This window comes from Eptatretus burgeri, chromosome 4, assembly GCF_056783735.1.
Source record: "Eptatretus burgeri isolate ZD-2024b chromosome 4, Ebu_testis_v1, whole genome shotgun sequence".
Classification (NCBI taxonomy): Eukaryota; Metazoa; Chordata; class Myxini; order Myxiniformes; family Myxinidae; genus Eptatretus; species Eptatretus burgeri.
The window spans coordinates 48366570-48382686 of record NC_140964.1 but is presented as its reverse complement, the minus strand read 5'-3'; the positions used below and the strand labels follow the sequence as shown (position 1 = coordinate 48382686).

At 43.1% G+C, this 16117-nt stretch overlaps 1 protein-coding gene across 6 annotated transcripts in view; it reads right to left on the bottom strand.

Annotated features, from left to right (window-relative positions):
• Window positions 1–16117, bottom strand: part of LOC147027985 (electroneutral sodium bicarbonate exchanger 1-like) — a 215700-nt gene that overhangs the window by 97709 nt on the left and 101874 nt on the right. For all 6 annotated transcript variants that reach the window (XM_085877885.1, XM_085877883.1, XM_085877886.1 and 3 more), the window contains 3 exons: window positions 15650–15838; window positions 2667–2773; window positions 1540–1697 (listed from right to left, as the gene is read on the bottom strand). In XM_085877885.1, the coding sequence (XP_085734011.1) occupies window positions 1540–1697; window positions 2667–2773; window positions 15650–15838 (454 nt within the window). The remainder of the gene's footprint in view (window positions 1–1539; window positions 1698–2666; window positions 2774–15649; window positions 15839–16117) is intronic.

Below are 16117 nucleotides of genomic sequence, written 5' to 3'. Positions count from 1 at the left end.
GTGGCCAGGAAGAAGCAAATTGAGGCTGAAATAGACAATACAAGATTCTCACACTGAGAATTACATGGAATGGTTGTTCATTAAATATAATCTTGTTTGAGAATACTTTTCCATGAGGTCTTTGTTTCCATGGTGTTTGGCTTGGTCCTGACCGACATTTATGGAGGAGGAGGCAATTACCTAGCGGCAGGCAGGTTGCGTGCCCCCTATCCTTTCCAGTATCCATCTCTAACAGTGAGAAAACAAGGTTGACGGGGATGGAGGGTTATATGTGTGGAAACACATACACACACACCTGGGCAGCAAAAGCCAAATATATATATATATATATATATATATATATATATATATATATATATATATATATATATATATATATATATATATATATATATATATATATATATATATATATATACAATGTGTGTATGTGTATGTGTATGTGTATGTGTATGTGTATGTGTATGTGTATGTGTATGTGTATGTGTATGTGTATGTGTATGTGTATGTGTATGTGTATGTGTATGTGTATGTGTATGTGTATGTGTATGTGTGTGTGAGTGTGTGTGTGTGTGTGTGTGTGTGTGTGTGTGTGTGTGTGTGTGTGTGTGTGTGTGTGTGTGTGTGTGTGTGTGTGTGTGTGTGTGTGTGTGTGTGTGTGTGTGTGTGTGTGTGTGTGTGTCAGTGACAAATCACGCACACATGCAAATAGGTATACACGAGAGAACACCAGACTTGACTTTAACACAAACACAGCTGTTGAGATTGGGGGAAGTGATGTCACTTCCCAGTGCACTCTGGGTAGCAGCAACAGGCATCATCTTTATGACATCGCTTTTCTCTCCACACGCAGTGGGGCAATCAAGGAGGAATTCCCTCCTCCCAATGGATGCCAACAGATGGGGTTTTCTGCACTCTATTTTTAAATTCTGAGCATCAGGAAAGGAAACAGCACGTCCCATTTTTAAAGTCTTTGGTATGACTCAGCCAGGGTTTGGACTGACAACCTCTCAGACTCAGAGCAGACGCTCTAACCACAACACCACTGATTCTGGTGCTTATGAAAGAGCAAGAACCTTGCTCGTCACTTCACTTACATATGAACAATAACAACAACAAAAAATATTTAACGTATTTATGCTTTCATGAGGACAAGCTGTCTCTTGCTCTTTCAAACGATTGACCTTTTGTGAGGTCGAACTGTGTGTACTTACCCAAATAAATATTTGGAATTTGGGTGTAATTTTCTGCAAATTGCGGTCCAATGTGTCAGAATGCATTCAAGCCCCCACTGCCCCCCACCCCCTTTTTCGAGGCTCTCCCACTTTTTATACCCTGGATCTGTGCCAGCAGAACATGCAGATTTTGCCACGTATTTGCCAAAATTACATGATTTGAAACTGATAAATGCACTTCATTAAAATGACATGCAGAGTAATAAGTAAATAAATAAATAAATAACTCATGTGGATTGAGATGACGGCAGTTATTTGTAATTATCATTCTAAAGATATTACATAATCAGATGTCAGTATCCACCGTGTCGGGATGGGAACCTCTGTAAGGCCCGACAGCAGCACAGCAGGAGAGAGGCGCACAAAGGAGATGACTGGCCGCTCAAGGAAGTTCAACTCCCCAACCAGCACGTTTGAGGCCTCGGCACCTTGCGGTATCTTCCGTAAGAAGTTGAGGTCCACCTGTCGGAGAACGAGATGAATTGCATTATCAGCCACAGGCAAGAAAAGCATAATTTGTACCCCTCGTATCTTTACTTCATCATCTTCAGCAGTAAATATTGTGAAAAAGACGTTCCTGGTTCTTGTTGTCGATATTGTATGCGCTGCTCCGGCGCATGCTCACATACCTAGTCGTCGAAGAAAATAAATTACGGAGAACTTTTCAATGCGCATTTGTGAACCAAATCCGAGATGAAAATGTTTTGAAGGTTCAAAAAAAAAAAAAAACACATGACTGTCAAAGCATTGTGGGTAACAAAGAAAAAATTCACCTGCACATCAACACACCAAGTAGCAATGATAACGACAAACACAGGGGGTATGGCTGCCCAAGGCACCAGTGAAACACTGCAAGGTAGAGGCTTGATCACAGGATGCTCCATCGACCACAGGCATGCAGGCTGAATGTGCTGACCCCTTTGAGGATGGTGTCAGGGAGCTTAGGAAGGCTCACTTACGCCTATAGTGGGCCACTCCAAGTTAGTTGAGACACAGCTGCAGGGCCACAGTGCTGTCTGTGGCTAGTGGGCATCATGACAATTGCAGACAACGGGTACGGACAAAGCAAAAAAAAAAACAACAAAAAAAAAACAAAACAAAACAAAAAACAGCAGAACACTCAGTTTATGGCATGAGTGAAAGAGGAAAAACAAAACAAAAATAATATAACAACATAAGAAGCATTTTCTTACAAGGTTGCGAGTTGGAAATGTTTCACCATGAGCAATGACTGCAATGTTACATGATCCCAAACAGGCAGGGATTTACCAACAAGAAGAAATACAATTTAATTGCCCATCAGGCATTGCAAATTCTGACCATTTAGATCGGAATGAAAGTAGGTTGCATTTAGTTTTACACTTTCAGAGAAGACCACAAGTTTGCATAGGAATCTGTTGAACAAACAAACAAAAGGCGGTAGAACATCACCTTCACAAAGTCCATGGCACTGTTCTCCCGACTCACAGGTTTCATCTCCCCCAACTTCCCCTCCACCTCCAGATGGCTTGGAGCCGAATGGGGGGACAACAATGGACCTAGGCAGAGCGAGAGTCGACATAAAAGGGGTAGTGCACATGTTCTGGGACAATGACCATGTAAAGCACTGCGTGCCAACAATCATTCAATAACAATGATCTTCAAGGTATCATAGTCTAGTCCAATTCTGCCTTTGATAGTTATGACACCAGCTGACATCTCGTCCCCCTTTCAACAAGAACATCTGCCCCCGTGCTCAGGTGCATCCATTAATTCTTGTCCACTTGTTTCCTCTTTGTCAGTTGACCCTCCCTCTATATTGTTCTGCTTTTCCAAGAGCCTTGATAGCTGTTCAACAGACAAGCGAAAGTAAAATGTGTGGAAACTGGGGTATGTTACTGCATGGTTCTCCGCAAAGGATATGAAAATTTTGTCGAACGAAATATGGACCGCATATCAGTCCGCAATTGCAAGAAGCACAAGTATATGGAAGGAATGTCGGAGAGAGGCGTCTTCACCCTGCGGTTTAGAGCGGCCTGGAGTTTAATGGTCGTTGGCCCTATTAACCCCTTATGTTCGCCTGCTGCACCACCATAAAACAAAGGGAATGAATGTAAGCAACACAAATTAAGACGAAAAGCAAACGGTAAATCAGCAAAAAGAAAAATGCCTGCAAACATGACGACACCCTGCTGACACCGACTCGAGTCATCACCCATGCCAATGTCGCGCCAAATGTGATAATTACAATGACATAGTACGATTGCCATGCAGAAGGGACAAAAATCACCAAAAGCTGCTTAACAAAATGAACTAGAACGGACACTCGGTAGAGCGCATACCTTCGCCGTCGCTACTTTTTTCCAGGCACATTTGAAAAACGTCATTTAAAAACCTCCATGACGTCACAACCATCAGTCCGATGGACGTCAAATTTGGTGTTAGACGTCATTGAGGGCAGTCCAACAAAATGGAATGATAAACACTGAAAAAAATCGAAAGTTTAAAAATGACGTCATCTTGTGACGTCATTTTGACGCACTTCCAATGACGTCACTACCAATCGCGGACTACCATCCAGAAAGCTCTTATTTCATGGAACATTTTAACATTGGTTTCATGTCAATAGCTCTATTAGATCTGAAGTTATGCCTACAAGTATATTTTGACCTTGAGTGTGACCTTGACCATAGAGTTAATTTGCAAAACCTGTTCATAAATAAGCAGATATTTTGGTACTGATCATAATGCCTGGATTTGGGACAATTTCCTTTACAAATTACATAGATATTTGAATATAAAATATCAGGACATTTTAGCCACAATTGAAAAACATTATGTTCAAACGTCAATGACGTCATAACGGTCAGTCCGAACGACGTCAAATTTGGTGTGTGACGTCCTTAAGGTAAGTCCTACAAAAAAGGTATGATCAAAACTGATGAGGTCGAAAGTTGAAAATTTACGTCATCTTGTGACGTCATTTTGACGCACTTCTGATGATGTCACGTCAAATCTGACACCACGTACCTGAAAGGTATTTCGTCATGGAACAATATGGCGTTGGTTGCATGTCGATAGCTGTCTTATGAAGGAAGTTATGCTCAAAAGTTTGTTTTTGACCTTTTCATGACCTTGACCTTGACTTTTGACCCGATCGCTCCCAAAATCTAATCAAATCGTCCTTGGATAATCACGAATCATCCCACTAATTTTCATGCAATTCGGTTTAATACTTTCTGAGTTATGCGAATAACAAACAAACACACATATTCACAAATAAACTAGAATGGGCACTCGGTAGAGCGCATACCTTCGCCTCCGCTACTTTTTTGTTCTTGGCATGAGAGCAGGGGAAACAGAACAGTGAACATTTTGGTGTTGGTTTCATGCAAATCAGTTTTGATTTGACCGTGTTATGACAAAAACCGCATATTTTGAAAGGTCGTGACCCCACTGACCTTTGACCCCCAACCGCGAACAAGGGTAATGACGTAATTGTGTCATGTCACCCATCACAAGATTGTGCAATGAATTCTGAACATTTTGGCATCGGTTGCATGCCAATTACATCAAAATTGACCGCGCTATGGTAAAAATATGAATTTGACCTTTCCGTGACCTTCACCTTGACCTTTGACCCGATCGCTCCCAACATCTAATCAAATGTTCCTTGGATAATAACCCATCATCCCACCAAATTTCAAGCGATTTGGTTTAATACTTTCTGAGTTATGCGAATAACACACACACACACACACACACACACACACACACACACACACACACACACACACACACACACACACACACACACACACACACACACACACACACACACACACACACACACACACACACACACACACACACACACACACACACACACACACACACACACACACACACACACACACACACACACACACACACACACACACACACACACATAAATACACAGCGACCAATACATAACCTTTCGTAGAATGCGAAGGTAATAAATACACAGCGACCAAAACAAAACCTTTCACAGAATGCGGAGGTAATAAGTAACCCTTTATAACACCGATGTTTCCCATAGCTGAAGTGAAGTTTCACAAATCAAATGCAACAACAATTATATGTACATATTATCGTAATTCGTTTCATAATAAGGCTTATCATGCAGTTATCAAAAAGATGGTGAAACGAGGCTATTTTATTGTATCACTTGCAAATAACCCAGTTTCACCTGACTGTTGTAAGGGAACAAGAGAGTGTGGAATATTACAGAAGTTTGCTAGGAATGTCCTTTGACAGCATAACAGCAACCAACTGTTAAGACTGCTAAAACATTTTGGTGAAATAAATCGACACAAAGATAATCCTCATTATACGTTGGAAATAATTGAATAAATAGTTTATGGTTATATCATTTTCTTACCTCTGGTAGGTGTGCGAGCCGACAGTCGAGCCGATACACAACCGGTGTGTGCAACAAAAACACACAACTCGAAAGTCCGTGAATATCGATATTTTAGACCTCTGTGTGTTGTGGGCCGGGGTTTGGTGCTGATAAACGACCACTAGGTCAGTGGTCCTAGTAGGGACAGTAGGGAAAGGGGGAGCAGTAGGGTCGTCTCCACCGAACACCCTGGAATTTAGGTCGTGACTCCGAAAGGTCACGGGTACCTTAGCGAACCGTGGTCGCCAATATTTCGACGGCATGGGGTGGGGTTAATTGCCTATTTTCAATATACCTAAGTACCCACGTCCCACGGGGAAAATAATACCCACGGGGAAAACCACACCCTTGACGGACCTCGGGTGGAACGGGCCGTTTTCCGAGCCCGATAAGGGTGTAAACCGAGCGGGGATTACCAAGATCCGTCAGTCCAAATGTACAATTTACGGCACGAACGACCTTACTACTTCTCAAGCCCGCACCGTGCTGGATCAATGGTAGAAACGACAGGCGACGAACTGGAACATTTAACAGATATTTATTTACAAGGGAGGGAGACACAGAGCAGACTTAATCACGAATATCAGGCAGGCAATTTACAGTGAGCAAAAGCACTTAACGATTCTACTTAAAGACAGGCCACACACACCCAAAAAGAAATGGACCCCCTCGGGTCTTTATAGGACCCTTCGGCTGGAGAGGGAAGGCGAGCTGGGGGGACAGAGCCTGGCCGGATAAATTCCCGCCTCGTGCGGTCACACCGGAGTCCAACCCACCACGGTAGGACTCAAACCCACGTCCCGAAATCCACGGGCCCACGACCCTGACTGCTCGGCCACCACCACCACCACGTGGAGCCACCGCAAAGGACCGCAGACCACGACCGAGACCAAGCCACCACGACAGACCAAAAGCAAAAAGCCACGATGACAGCAGTACACAGGTCCTGACAACCACTCTACTCTTCCTCTTTTCCGGCCACTCGCCTCATGATTGGACGAGGGGTTGTCGGGCAATCAGTGGCCTCCCCTCATTGGTCGGGGAACCTTGGTCCTGCTGGCCCTTCGCCCATTGGCTGGAGGAAATGCTCCATGCCCTTCCTCAGAGCAGAGCCTCGATCTGAAGTGAATGGAGGCTCCGCCCACGCCTTCAGCCAAAAACACATGGGCAATGGAGTCTATGGTGCGGAGAGGTGAAGGGGATTTGTTGTAAAAAAAAAACCAACTATAAAGAAACTTCACAGTGCACACATTTAATTCCCATTAGACATAGGGGATGGGGTCCTAACTATAAACATATACTTATCGAGATAACTGAGCTACGGTGACTGCTGACTGTTTGTGTGCACAAGGCTTCCAAATCCGTAACATGTGTACACTGTCCAGACCTAAAAGCTCGAAAACGAGGCATCATCCAGCATTACACGTGCTGTGTTTACGACGTTTACCCCGTTCAGACATAATCAGGCAACTTGCAGTTGTAAACAGATAGAAGATGGATAGATAGATTAAAATACGCAATTTGGCGTCTATCTGTCTTTCTGATTGCGATACATTCGGTCATTATTTATCCAATCTCAACCAAACTTGCCAGTGGAACTAAGGGTCACATGACGGAGGGTCTAGCGAATTAACTTGGCCCCCTCCCAAATAGAGATTTCCACCTTGGATGAACTCTGTGTTAAGGTGTATAAATTGATCAGCGTGGCGTTTTGTGAGGAAGCAAAAATGATTAGACCAGACTGAAAGTAAAAATTATTATAACCACAAACTATTGTCAATTCTTTCCAATCTATGATTACCTTTTCAAACAGTCGCTACTGAAAAAATATGGAGCAAACCAGGTGTGTTCCATCACCAATAAGCTTGCTATCACTTGCCAAGCCAGCCGTTCCTCTTCAACTGTTTCAATAGAGTGCTGGCTTGAGTGCTTATGACACTTGGTGATCGCTCAACAAGCTGCTTGGTAGTGGAACACACCCCGACATCTTTGAAGTCTTCTTTGCTTATCATGTTCCCCACAGAGGCACAGACTAACAAATCTGAATTGCCTGGACATGCTCGACCTCAAGGTAAAGTTTATAAATGAGTCAATGTGTGAATGATGTACCTCATTGCCGGTTCGATTTTATTAGCCATAAGATTTTATGTACTGTACATGGATTGTTTATAACATAAATATTGGGGCCTCAACTGTCATTTCTCCCAGCCAGGGCTTTAAGAGTGACGAGCAATATTGCCCCCGACACCCTTACGGCCCAAAATTTGACCTTTTTTCGACGCACAACATCCATTTGTAACGCACACTCTCCTCTAAGCCGTCCGGCCTGAGTTTGAATCACGACCCTGCTATGTAATGTCATCCTGGTATTTCACAGCTGGGCGATTCATCAATGTGTGCCATCCCTCAGATGGGCATTAAACTGGGTGTATCATCTGCCCGCAGAAGTTGGACCACGGAATGGGGTGGGGGGTTCACGTTTCTTTTATGCTACCATCTCTGCAAGTTGATCAATTGCTGTGATATATCGACAAAACCGGATCATGTTGAACAACGATATGAAAGCACATGCTGTATTCCAGGCATTGTGCAGAACACGACGTAGAGAAGACCGTGTACGATTTATGTGCCCAATCCCATCCTGAATAAACATGCGTTCAACTGAAGGATTGGGTTTCATTTTAGATTTGAGTCGATGATTATTCAGGAAAATTGCGCATTAGATCCCACCAAAGCCCAAAAGACTTGATTTAAATGAAATATCACGAAATTGCCAATGTTCCAATAAAACTGCCCCTCAAATGAACTTTTTGCACAACAAAAAAAGAAATTTATATTTCAGTCAAGACCACAAAGGATAAAATATAAACATATGCCAATTTTAAAAAAGTAAATAAAAGCAGATAAACAATAAAATAAAGAATAACTGTTGGACCCTGCTATTCAGATTCACTTTTTGCGGACCCCGCATTTTATAAAATTTTCACGGTTTATAAAATTCAACCTGCTTCGACATTCATGGCCCTGTGCTTCGCGTATTCATGGTTTTTTGCAGGCAAATTTGCAGTTTTCATGGGATTTTTGATTTTCCCTCATAAATCACTAACCGCCGGTAAACCTATCCCCCCTTTATCCATTGAAACAATGCCCCACTATTCGCGGATTCGCTATTTGCGACATTTTCCAGGAATGTATCCCCGCAAATAGCGGGGTCCGACAGTCTTTAAAAGAATTTTAAACATGCAAATAAATAAATCCAATTACAAGCGGAGTTAAGGAATCCATCATTGCTGCTGATGTCAAATCCTTCCTGTTCTCCAATCTCAGTCACTCAATTCTGGACATGCTTCTGCTCCTCTCTCAATAATGATTGGAGGCCCACAATCTCAAACAAGAGGGTAGGACCATCTCCCTGGACATATCTTAGGCATTCGACAAAGTCTGGCATCTGATTTTGCTTGCCAAGCTCTGTCTGTGGCATTAAATCCTCCGGAATCCATGTCCTACCTTCGCAAATCAGAGCTACTCACAGTCTCCAAGACTTTTGTCAATAGCTCAATGGAGCTCTGCTCTCCCCTTTGGGCGAGCACTCCAGCATCAGATTATCTCTCTCCTGGATTCTTTATAATCTAAAGCTCTCACTATTGTTGGAATCCTCCATGATGAGGTCGAAGTACATTGTCTGTTGCTTTCACATAGCAGGTAGGTCAGTGGTCACTGTTTCCTACCACCCTCTCTCTGATGTCGCTCCCTCTGCCCACTGTCCTCCAACCCTCCCCATCCCTCCAGGATGCAGGCGTTTTTCCTGTAACCCCATCCCTCCGGGATGCAGGTGTTCTTTCAGTAACCCTCTCCTGGTTAAACTTCCAAAATCCAGGCTGACTTTACACCTCAACTCCTTTGTTGGTGTTGATGTTGTATAGCCCCGGAAAGTTCTCTCGAACAAGCCCACAGCACAAAGACAGCTGATCGATCTCCCAGGAGTGACTCAGATATCTCCCTCATCAACGATGTTGTACCCCCGCCTTAACAAAGTCAGGGCCACGACAGAATTAGACATAGAGAGACAGACAGACAGACAGACAGAGAGACAGACAGACAGACAGAGAGAGACAGACAGACAGACAGAGAGAGACAGACAGACAGACAGAGAGAGACAGACAGACAGACAGAGAGAGACAGACAGACAGAGAGAGACAGACAGACAGAGAGAGACAGACAGACAGACAGACAGACAGACAGAGAGACAGACAGACAGACAGACAGACAGAGAGACAGACAGACAGACAGAGAGACAGACAGACAGACAGACAGAGAGACAGACAGACAGAGAGAGACAGACAGAGAGAGACAGACAGAGAGAGACAGAGAGAGAGACAGAGACAGAGAGACAGACAAGAGGGAAAGGGCTGGTCCATTGGGACCGATCAACACTGACCGTGACTGCGCTGCCCTGATGAATCCGGGCAGCAGGGAAGAATGGGGAAGATTTGGCTCCCGACTTGCATGGGGGGGGGGGGTACAACCACCACAAAGAGGCATCCTCAATAGTTGCTTCAACTCCTTTGTTGTTCACCTCTCCAATCGATGGAGCCGATTTCCAGAGGCCGTTATAATATTTCACAATATTTTAATGATCAGAAACCACCAGCAGGTATAATTTATCCTGGCACAGGAAAGCTCGTGTCTTCCACACAGGTGTGAACCAGGACCGGAATCAGTGGGCGCAGAATCAGGTGCTTGAACATACATAGACACAGTAAACAAGCTCAATTCCAACAAAATTCATTATTCATCAATGATGACAACGATGATGCCGACGAAAGCTCTTTCGCCAGAGATGGCTTGTGTGGTGGCATAAACAGATTTAATGTGATCTCATAACATAGTTGCATGGAGAGGCTTGCAAAAATGGCAAAATAAAACTTTTTAAAATTCCAAATTGACCACTGAGGTTCAAGGAACAGCTTTGAGCATTAACTGGCTCAGGATAAATAAAACATAAAGCAACTCAGTTTGCGTTGCAAGTCTTCCACTGATCCCAAATAGATATATTGTTGTGGGCCGGGGGTCGGTGGCGAGGAACGGCCGCCAGGTGAAGCAGTAGAGCAGTCTCTCACCGAACACCCGGAATTGCAGGTCGTAACCTTCGGACAACTCCGAAGGTCACGAGTCACTTAAGGACCGTGCTCGCCAATCCTCTGACGGCGTGGGGTAGGGTTAATAGCCAAATTTCAATATACCTAAGCATCCACGTCATCAAATTACTGGAGAAGTCACACCCTCAACGGACTCTGTCGAACCAGGTCGCTCTAGCAACCTCGGTCCGGTGTAACTGAGCGGAATTTCCAAAGTCCGTCGGTCCAAACGACAACTTACAGCCCAATCGGCTTACTGGTTCGCAAGCACGAACCGTGCTGGTACATTGAACAATTGGGGGTTTATTTATAATGGGGCAGGGGAGCACGAAAAGAGCAGAGTTAAAACCGAATATGAGAAATGCAATTTATATACAAACACTTAGCAATTTCTACTTAAGGACGGGGCCCACGGACACACACACACCCAAAAGAAATGGACCCCGTTGGGTCTTTATTGGACCCTCCAGCCAAGGAGGATAGGCCAGCTGGGGAGTCAAGGTCTGGCCGGGTACCTGTCCGCCTCGTGCGGTCACACCGGACTCCAAACCACCACGGTGGGACTCGAACCCACGACCCGGAATCCACAGAGCCCACGACCCTGGCTGCTCGACCACCACCACCACCACCACCACCACGAGGAGCCCCACAAAAGACCGCAGACCACGACGACTAACGACGCACACCAAGAGCAATGGCCACGATGACTGCTCTACTCTCTTCTTGACGACCACTCTACTCTTCTCTTTTCGCGAGGTCCGAGGGATTTCTTCCCTGAGCCATTCGCCTCCTGATTGGATGGTTGCATCGTGCGATTCGCCGGCCGTCCCTCATTGGACAGGCCCACGGTAGGCGGGGCAACTCCCACCCTTCTGGGTGGAGACCCGATCTGAGGCGATGAGCCTCCTGATTGGAGGAGGTCCGATGGGAGGAGGGAACCTCACCCCTGTACGTGACACGTTCCACGTGGGTGATGGTGCGAAGACGAAGGATTGATCGGAGATGTAAAAAACCTGACTATAAAAGAAACCCGCAGCACACACATGAAATTAACCCATTAGACCGAAGGACGGGACCCTGACGATAAACACATACTTATCGAAATAACCGAACTGCGGGGACTGCTGTCTGTTTGTGTGCAAATGGCTGCTAGATTCGTAACAATATCATGTCTGTTCACAAGATTACAAAGAATCATTGTTTTCATCTGTATGCTCAGTGTTGAAAAATATATAAATATTTGTTTGCTCCCAAATATAATATGCTGACCTGTAGTTTAGCATTATTGTAAAGTTTAAACAACGAGAGTTCATAGAACACCTTACCTCGTGCAATCTTGAGGGGGAAAAAGAAGAAGACGACCGAGGCAGGGTCAGCGAGCAGCAGAATTGATTGGCCGAGATGATGCAAACTTCCATAATATTTTGTCCAAGTACTGCTAAACGGAAGGTTTTTGAAAGTTCCCAGAAGGCGATTTGTGTTCCACAATGTTCAAGTACTGTATATAATTCAATTGAAATGAAATAAAGATTTTAAAGGTTGTAGAAAAAAAAAATTCCAAAAGTTTAGAGCCATTGATGCAGTAGTGTCTTATACACCACCTTATTTAACATGTTACATTAGTTGTTCGTGCCCGTTGTTTGTGTCCTTTATGACATCCGTGAAAACAATCAGTTTCCTGTTTGGTATGACTTTCAATTTTGTTTGACTGCCAGGCAGGAAGCCAGAGTGGAAATTTAAAAAAAACGAGAACGACAACCTTCGACATCAAGACATCGCCAGATATGCCTCCGCCCCACAGTATTACATCATTATACATACTTTTACTAAGTTTGATTTAAATCCCTGAACCTAGATTTAAAATATTCAATAATTATGGCTGCCAAACCATGTGTCTGATCTGGTTGAAATGTGAACATATTCCACATGTCTACTCAATTATAACTGTGACGTTTCACATGTATTGATGAAGCGGTTCAAGAGAACGATTTTTTTTAAAGAATTTTGTTCAAACCAATATGGCTGCCAGACTACATGACCTATTAATTATTCGTAAACGCCTTGGTATCCCCAAGGGTCGGGGTGCATGAAAGTGAAGTTTCCCCTCGATCTGTCAAGCCGTTCTGCAGAAGATTTTAAAATCTTTATTCTTCAAAAAAAAAAAATCATAGCTGCCAAACCATGTGACCTATGATGTAATAGGTGGAGAACTTTTTGTTCCTCATGGAGAGGTGATCATACCTGTAACGTTTAGCCGCGATCTGTTCACCCATTGAGGTAAAGAAGATTTTTGAAGGTTTTATGTATAAACAACGTGGTTGCCAAACCACATGACCGATAACATCATCAATTTTTTTGCCAATTGCAATTTAGCCCGAGATGACCCTCAAAAGTTTTCATTGTGATTGGAAAAAGCGTTTGACATATGAAATTATGATGTCATATGGAAACCACGTATGACGTCATCAATTTTTTTTATCACCTTTGTTTCTCATGTGAAGTACGTCACATGTGCAAAGTTTCAATTTTTCCATGGAAAGGTTTTGGAGATACAGAGGTCCAAAGTTTTTCCTTTTTACCAACATTGCTGCCACACCACGTGTCCTATGATGTCATAGTTATCACAAAAACATTCTACGTGAGTAGTCACATCTATGGTGAAAAAAAATAACATGCCGCCCCACTTCAATACAACCCTGCTTCAATCGGACACCTGACTCACGACATCCTCTTTATCAAATCAAATTCAGAATGGGTGGCCAATCATGTCTTTGGAGTGTCACATTGATCGGATAAGGCTTTTTGTCCAACATGGCTGCGAGACCATGTGACCGATGATGTTGAAATTTTCAACCAATATTCTCCATGCCGAGTCGATCATCTTAAAAAAATTAAAAAATTTTTTAGCTGAAACTGATTAGCCTTTCGATATGAGACTTTGTAGTGATGATTCACTACTGTTGCTACAAATTGTTTAATTATCTCTTTGAAACCAACATGGCTGAAACATCACGTGACTGATAAGGTCATTGTTAAATAAACTATTATTTCTCTGAAACCGTTTAACCTATCAATACGAGACTTTGAAGTTATGATCCACTGCCCTTGCTGCATACATTTGACTTAAAATGACATCATCAGTCACGTGGCGTGGCAGCCAAATTGGTTTCAAGGAAAATATATAAAAATTACATTTCGGAAACCGCTACAGCAATCGATGCAAAACTTTGCACTTGCGATTCACTACCTCTGCTCCATGTAACGCAACATGCCATCTATTGATCTGTTAAGCGGTTTTGGAGAAAAGGGCTTTTTAATTTTCAGTTTTCAAACTAATACGGCTGCCAAGCCAAGTGACCAATGGCATTGAAAATTTGGACTCTGCCCAACATTTGGTCGAGGATCATGGGTGTGAAGTTTTGTTTTGATCAGATAAGGTTTGTTTTCCTATTCAATATGGCTGCCACAACAAGCGGCCTCTGACATCATCATTTCCACACTATGCAGGTACATGGTTTGATGATACTTGGTAAATTTCACTTTGATCAGATAAGCGGTTCCAGAAAAAAAAAATCATTCTTTAATATTTTTCTTCAATCCAATATGGCCACCGAACCACGTGATTTATCAATTATTCTTTATCACCCCAATATCCCCAAGTCATGGGGAGCATGGCTGTGAAGTTTTCCCTCAATCTGTCCAGCCGTTCTGGAGAAGAAGATTTTTGAAGGTTTGAGGGTAAATACAAGATGGCTGCTAGACCATATGACCTATGATGTCATAGTTATCAAACTATATTCAGCATCGATAGTCAATCATTTGTGTGGAGTTTCACTTAGATCTGAAAAGCAGTTCTGGAGAAGAAGTTTCCTTTAAAAAAAAAAAAAAAAAAACACAAAAAAACACTATGGTTGCCAAACCACATGACAGATGATGTCATAATATTTTCTGAGTTGAAATATTTCCCTTGATCAAACTCACAAATTTTCATACTGATCGAATTTTGACCGGGATACCACATCACCGATAACGCCATAGTCAAATCACTCTTGTTCCCCATGTAGAGTAGTTGCCAGGTGCCAAGTTTCAATTTTTCCCCATTTTGCAGTTTAGGAGATACAGAGGTTCAAAGTTTTTCTGTTTTTCCAACATGACTGCCACCCCACGTGACCTATGATGTCATAATTGCCATTTAAAAATTCTGCACGAGTCGCATCTATGGTAAAAGTTTTGTGTCAATCAGATAAGCGGTTACAGAGAAAACAGAGAAAATTCACATGTACATACGTACGTACGACCCGAAGACATAATGCCACCGGCGACATCGTCAACGGAGGCATAAAAATCAACTCACTCCTCTCTATGCATGCGTGATCGGGACAAATTCAGAGCCAACGTACTGATAAACCACAGGTTCATTTTCCGATTCATGTTCAAAATATAACATTCAATTGGAATAAAGTTATTCCTCGATCATGAACTGCCGTTCGTAGACAGTAAAACTGACAGAGACAGACAGAATAACCCAATTGCCTAACTCCATCTTTCGCTTCATGCGCATGGGGTAATAAAACCAAGGATTGGCATTTTGCTCTGAAATTTTTTGACATGAAATGTGGGGATGTCATGAGGACCAAAACGTCAAGATGAGAGGAGAAAGTGTAAATGTTAGAAAGCAGAAAGGATTGTCCCAATACAAGTGGAAACTGCAAACAAAAACTGACTTGCTTCCAGCACAAGATCTGGAATGTGGCTCAAAGGAAATAACACGTAATTTAGCAATCAGCACAGATGGACATTCCCAAGTATGCTCTATGAAGGGACCAATGTAAGGAGAATGGGTCGTGGCTCACCGTTCCTGTCGAGCAGATGTTGCTCCGAGTGCTTCTTGCCCATGTCAGCCAGTGAACGGACAAGGGGTATTTTATTTGAGAATTTGTTCTCGTTCTGATGGTGATGTTTCTTGAGAAGTGCCGCTCGTACCAGTTCACGCACCGTCCTGTCCAACTGACCTGTTAAAATCTGGTTGTCAAGCACCAGATCTTTCCATCACAAGAAAAAAAAAAGGGAGGGGGAAAATATGGGGATGGTTCAAACAGGGGACAGGTATAACAAGTTTAATTTCACAAAATGAATTGCTTTTCTCAACGAATTTTGCAAAAGACAATATATGTATTAAATTTATCTCAATGTTATAACAGGTCAAACAGGAGGGCACTCGGTAGAGCGCCTACCTCTTGACTAAAACCGAATCAATTCCTCCTGGTCATACACACACACCCAACCTGTCCACCAAGTTTCATCCGAATATTTTTTTTTTT